This window comes from Petaurus breviceps, unplaced genomic scaffold (assembly GCF_028583685.1).
Source record: "Petaurus breviceps papuanus isolate PSGF00001 unplaced genomic scaffold, PetGlider_PUasm1.0 218, whole genome shotgun sequence".
NCBI classification, from domain to species: Eukaryota; Metazoa; Chordata; class Mammalia; order Diprotodontia; family Petauridae; genus Petaurus; species Petaurus breviceps.
In genome coordinates this window covers 5,434,801-5,440,715 of record NW_027185872.1, presented here as the reverse complement: position 1 = coordinate 5,440,715, position 5,915 = coordinate 5,434,801, and the positions used below count along the sequence as shown (strand labels likewise).

Here is a 5,915-nt window from a genome sequence, read left to right as displayed (position 1 = left end):
GCATTTCTAGGGGCCAGGCCCTGGGCTAAGTGCTTACAGGTACTGTATCATTTGATCATCAGAGTAAACTGGTGGAGAATCAGGTGCTAGCTTTCCCCACATTTTACAGATGAGGAAAGTGAGGCAGACAAGTTAAGTGACTTTCCCAGAGTCCCACAGCTAGTAAGTGTCTGAAGTTAGATTTGAACTTGGGTTCAAAGGTGGGGGGGGGGCATGGCCTGAGGAAGAAGATGGCACCAGGATTTTGATGGTGGTTCACTAAGTGCTTTGCATATGCTACCTCATTTGATCCTCCTAGTCACTTGCCCATGAGGTAGATGCTGTTGTCATCTCTGCTTTTATAGGCAAGTAAACTGAGATTAAATGAAGTTTAGGGACTTACCTAGGGTCATACAGCCAGTAAGTTTCTGAAGCAGGATTTGAATTCAGGGTTTCCTGACTCTTAGACCAGCACTCTCTGAACTGTAGCCCCTAATTGCCATATGGCATAAAATGCAGCAAGGAGTTGAATGAGGATTAATGGTCTTCAGATCTGGCAATCAAGAGATCATTTTGGCAAAGGGTTGAGGAGTGGGAGGAGAGGAAAGAGAGACCATGCCTGTCCATGGTCTTTGACTTCTCTGCCAAAAGAATAAAGATGTGCGTCATCAGCTGTTCTCTTGGGTCAGATTTGGTCCCTGAAGTTAATGGATGTTCACTGGCCTTTCTGGGTCGTTTTATTTACATTGTTGAAGTCATTATGCACAGCGTTCTCCTGGTTCTGCTTTCTTCACGAGGCATCAGGGCACACAAGTCTTCCCAGGATTCTTGGAATTTCTCGTTGTTAGTACTTTCAGAACAAGAATGTCCTGTTTGTAGTCATGTGTCCTAATTTATTCAGCAATTCCTCATTTGTTAGAAGACCCCTGCCTTTGGTTTCCAGTTCTTTGCCGCCATAGTGGGGGTGGCAAGGCCTGGTTTGTCCTTTTGGGGACCTTATTTTGGGTTTGATCCTCATGGTATGTAACCAGCAATGAGATCTCTGGGTCAGAGGCTAAGGTAGAAGTCTCATTTCACCAGTTTTATGGCCCCCCTCCTTTTCTGTCTAGGCTGGAGGTGTGGCATCTGGATTCAATCACATCATCACAAATGATATGACTGCTAAGAGACTATTGCATATTAAAGGTCGACGGGTGGTCCGAGCCACAGAGGTCCCCTTCAGCTGGGCCAGCTTCAACAAAGGCGACTGCTTCATCATTGATCTTGGACTGGTAAGTTGGTCACTATGATGGGCAAGAGAAAAATACACTGTATGTCTGTTACCTGGGCCAGCTTTGCTGACTTTGAAGGGCCATCATTAGGTTGGACATAGAGCGATGACACAAGCTCAGCAACAAAGAAAAATTCCTGAGTGGTAAAAGGATTGTGTGATCTGCATGGGGGGAGGGGCCTAGGAGAGCCCCCACCCTTGGGGTTCACAGATCCTGAAAGAGAAAAGAAAAAAATTCAGCTCCGTGTAAAATTATCCCAGTACTGGGCACTGATCAGTTCCACTTCACCGTGACTCCGTGCCAAAGCTTCTGTGAGGGGATGTAAATACAGCTTGGGTGAAGAAGAATGGAGAACTAGCAAAGAAAGCCAGTTGTCACCTCAAAGGTTCTTGCGGAATGGTTACAAAAATTGGTATCTCCTGCCAGATGGTCATAATTGAATACCATTCCCAAATAATTTCTTTATCGAAGTCTTCCTCTACCTTATTCACTGAAGTCATGAAAGCCAGGACTAACGGTCTCCACTTTTTGTCTTTTCTTTCCTGAGTTTGGGTGAAAACAGACCTTAAGCAGAAGTGGCTCCCTGAGCTCTGAGGGCACCCCAGGGGAGCCATTTGCCTGGATGTGGAGCACCAGATCCGAGACTCCCTTATGGATGTCTAAGCATGCTGGACTTGGGATCTGAGCCTCTGGGAATAACTGCTAGCCCATGTTGTGGGTGTGCTCCATGGCCTTGGGCAAACCCCCTTCCTCTGTGAAGAATGAGGGGGTTGTAGAGTCAGATAATCTCTGAGATCTCATCTGTGCTGGCCACCTGTCGACACAGACTAGCTCTGGCTGCTGTGGCGAGTGCGTTGGCTTTTGGCAGAGAGGGGCAGGACAGCTGAGGCACTCCTAGAGCATTCAGTGATCGAGATGAGAGAGTGTTGAGACACATCATCCCGCCATAATTATCTGGAGTGAAAAGAAAAAGGAGGAAACTGCCTTGTGAGGGAAAGGGAAAGAATGTGACTCTTGGACCCAGGCAGATGTGGCTTTGAATCTGAATTTGGACTTAGGTGATGTTCAGCAAGCCATGCCCCTTGTTTTAAGCCTCAGTTTTTCACCTATAAAATGGGAGGTAATCTTGCCATTGCCCCTAACAAAAGGGGAGTATTCAGAAAGCTTTCTGAAAACCTTAAATGTATTCATGTGCGTTCTGTATCATCATCATCATTGTTTTTAATATTATAGAAGAACCAGCGGCCCTCAGCCCTTTGGCTGCCTGGGTTGCTTGTGAGGTAATCAATTGGAACAAATAACTTTTCAGTCTCTGATGAATTCCTTTGGCCCTTTTTCAAGGGTTGAATTCCCTGGAATAATTAATTGCTCAATCTTGAAGTCACAGAATTTGAAAGCTGGAAAGGCTCTTGGAGGTCTGGTACAATCAGTGCCCTAAGCAGAGAGCTTAGAGACGTTAACTGGGGTCACATCCGCAAAATAAGCTATTGAGGTAAACATGACCAAGGCAGCAGTGTCATGTTTAAACTTACTCAGTAACTAGAGTTGTCTAGACCCCGCAAGTGGTGAGTGCCCTTTCACAAAGACATTCAAACAGGGCTGAATGCCTCTGTCATAGAAGGGATTATTCAGTTGGGGAGAAGGCTGGGTAAGATAAGCCATGATATAACTTTAATTAAAATCGTTGCTCTTTCATTTAACAGAATGTTGGGGGTGAGGAAAGGATAGGGAATGGAGGCAATTCTGTACCACCTAATTTCACTGTAAGCCTCTCAACACCCTCAAAGGCCTTTTACCTTTGCCCAAGTCAGGTTGGAAAACCAAGGTCCCCTCCACCATCGGATGATCTTGTATAGCTGGTCTGTGTAGGACTGAGAGATATTTTTACATCCTTTGCACATAATGTTCAGAGATTTCAAAAAAAGGGGCTCCCCTCCTCTAAGCAAACAGAAAGTGGAGAATCAAGGATTTCTCTGGTGTCTTCCTTATCTCAACACTTTCGATTCCTCCTCTGTATGTGAAAGATATTAGATAAGCTGCCCGATAGGGACTGGATGGCAGCATAATCTTTGCATCTCAATGCTGTCTTACAATCTCTTGCTATCAGCTTTCCTGGCCAGGGTGAAAGGACCTCAGTGCCACCAGGCCAGTCAGATCAGTTCCCATGCAGGAAAGACAGGGTGGCACCTGATCATCCAATGGGTGCCCCGCCTCCCAATACACACACACACATACACACATGTGTGAACACCTCAAAAGGCTGGGAGGCAACATTCTTTTTTTGGTTTGGTCTTGGGGTCAGTATTTGGCCAAGATTATTTGTTTGCTTTCTAATCAGCACCATTTATTCATTCATTCACTCACTCAGTAAATATTAGCTGGACAAACACTGTGAGTCTGTGTGGGAGGAGATGGGGTGTCTTTTGCAGCAGCAGCCAGTGCTTTCTATGGGCCCCAGTACTCAGGGGTCCCTTGATGTGTGGCTCTTAGTGTCAGAGGTGGGATTCAAACCCAAGCCTTCTCCTGATGAGACATCCAGCCTTCTCCCTGAGCATACGCTCATAGGTACAAGAGGGAACTCTCCAAATGTATTGACATTCAAGATGCAGAACTTCTGTGAATGCTGAAACCGGGTCTTGCCTGATCCCAAGCCTATGGCTCTTTCATTATGGCCTGCTGATTTTCAAAATTAACAGAATTTTAGAGCTGGGTAAGAGCAGGGGTCTCCTTTCTGTGGCAGAGAGGCTAATTCACTCCCACCAAGACTTGGGAGCATTTCCCTTGTTTTAGGCCCTTTTCCTGCTCAGAACAGGGTCCAGTCAGCGTTAAGAAGCAGACCAGCATTAACTGTTGGCCAAAGTACAGAAATGGATGGGCCTTAAACCCATCAGCCATTGTAGGTCTGCTGCCTAATACAGAGACAGCCTATGGGGCGCAGGAGAGAGGAAGGACAGCACACACGGCCTCGAAAGGCCTGTCTGTGAGTGCCGGCTTGGACCCCTGCTACCCAGGGAATGGAGGCATGTGGCTTCTCATTTATGAGAGGAGTAGGTTAAGGCCTGCCTACTCTTCTCAGAGACATGTGACCCTTCTCCAGGAGGCTGCCCTGCATCCTGGAGCTCGCAGTACCAGTTAATTCTACCAATAGTATTTCAGTTCACTCGTGTTAGGTGCCAGGCACTATCTAAGGGGCCAGAGAAACACAGAGGAAAAATCAAGGGGTCCCTGATCTCAAAGAGCTTCTATTCTCTGCCAGGGGGGCGCAGGTAGCATAACACCAGGCACTTAGAAAATTCGATGTGAAGGAGACAACATTATTGCTGGAAGACGAGGGTCCTGGCTGGGGAGGGCCGGGGAGGGATGAGCTTCTGGTCCTGGAGGTGACTGTGCTGAGACTGAGATGGGAAGGGAAGTGAGCACTCTGAAAGGCAGAGGTGGGACGTGGGGTATCATAAGTGGGCACGGCAAGCAGGCTGCTTCAGCTATAGGGAGAGTGTCACACAGTCAGTCAGGGGCAGTGGCCTGAAGTCAGCGCGTGAAGGGCTTTAAATGCCAGACCTATGAATGGTCAGTAGGAAGGCACGGAAGTTCTCCAGCTGGAGAGTGACACAGTCAGAGCCGTACTTTAGGACGTCGCTGGCATCTGTGTGGAAGTGAATAGAACGGGAGAAACGGGGCGAGGAGGTGAATGGAGAGGTGAGAAGGGAGGGTCTGAGTGAGGGTTGGTGGCCGGCCAGTGAGTGGGAGAGCGCTGGGCCTGTGAACTCAGCCAGGTAATTTCTAAATGATTAGACTGAGGGCGGACGTCTGGGGAAGTGTGTTCTGTTTGCCAGACCACACCCCAAATCCAAAATAGTTTCAGAAATCTATGACCTTTTTGGTAGAAGGGAGCAGGGGGAAAGGGAAGGCTCTGTCCTCGCCATATTCTGGAGAATTTGCACCCCAGAGGGTGCTGACAAAGGCTGCCCACACAGGAGCCCCCATGCGCAGTGTGAAGGCAGCTGGAAAGCAAGGTGTTTGGAGATAGGGATGAGTTGCTGAACCCAGGACAGGAGCTTGGGTGGAGCCCTCAGGGTCTCCTGAGGTGGCACCCCAAACAAGGAGGCTTTGAGTGGATTCAGGGTCAGAGGAACCAGAAATACCTTGTCGCCATCTCTGGCATTCCTAGAGTTTCTGGGGTCAGGCACCATTCGGGGTGTGGACAACCTTTCATCATCACACCAGGCTGGATTCAAGCAGCATAATCAATTTTCACCAGCAGTATAAGAAATCGTTATACGCACAAACTGGAGGGACTGAAAGGATAGGGGTGCCGCCATAGAAATAGAGGTCAGGACGGGGTCTTGGCAGCTGGCAGTGAGCTCCCTCATGGACATGAGTCTGAGATGCCTGGGGACATCTGACTGGAGACATCCAACTTCGTACTGATGATACAGGACAGGAGCTCTGGAGAGAGGCTAGGGCTGGATCTATAGACTAGAAGCTGATGAAGTCAGGTGTGAGAGGCTGTGTGGTGAGAAGGGGTACACATAGAGCCTTGGGTCTGCCCACACGTAGAGGGGGGAACACTGAAGATATACCAGCAAAGGAGACTGAGGAATGGTCAGGTGGGCAGGGGCAGGGCAGGGCCGAGAGGAAAGGCCATTGTTTGATAGTTCTCATTTT

The 5,915-nt window shown here is 48.3% G+C and overlaps 1 protein-coding gene across 1 annotated transcript in view; it reads left to right on the top strand.

The window, feature by feature from the left end:
* Positions 1-5,915, top strand: part of SCIN (scinderin) — a 59,939-nt gene that overhangs the window by 10,400 nt on the left and 43,624 nt on the right. The window contains exon 3 of the mRNA XM_069094403.1: positions 1,089-1,250. Within this exon, the coding sequence (XP_068950504.1) occupies positions 1,089-1,250 (162 nt within the window). The remainder of the gene's footprint in view (positions 1-1,088; positions 1,251-5,915) is intronic.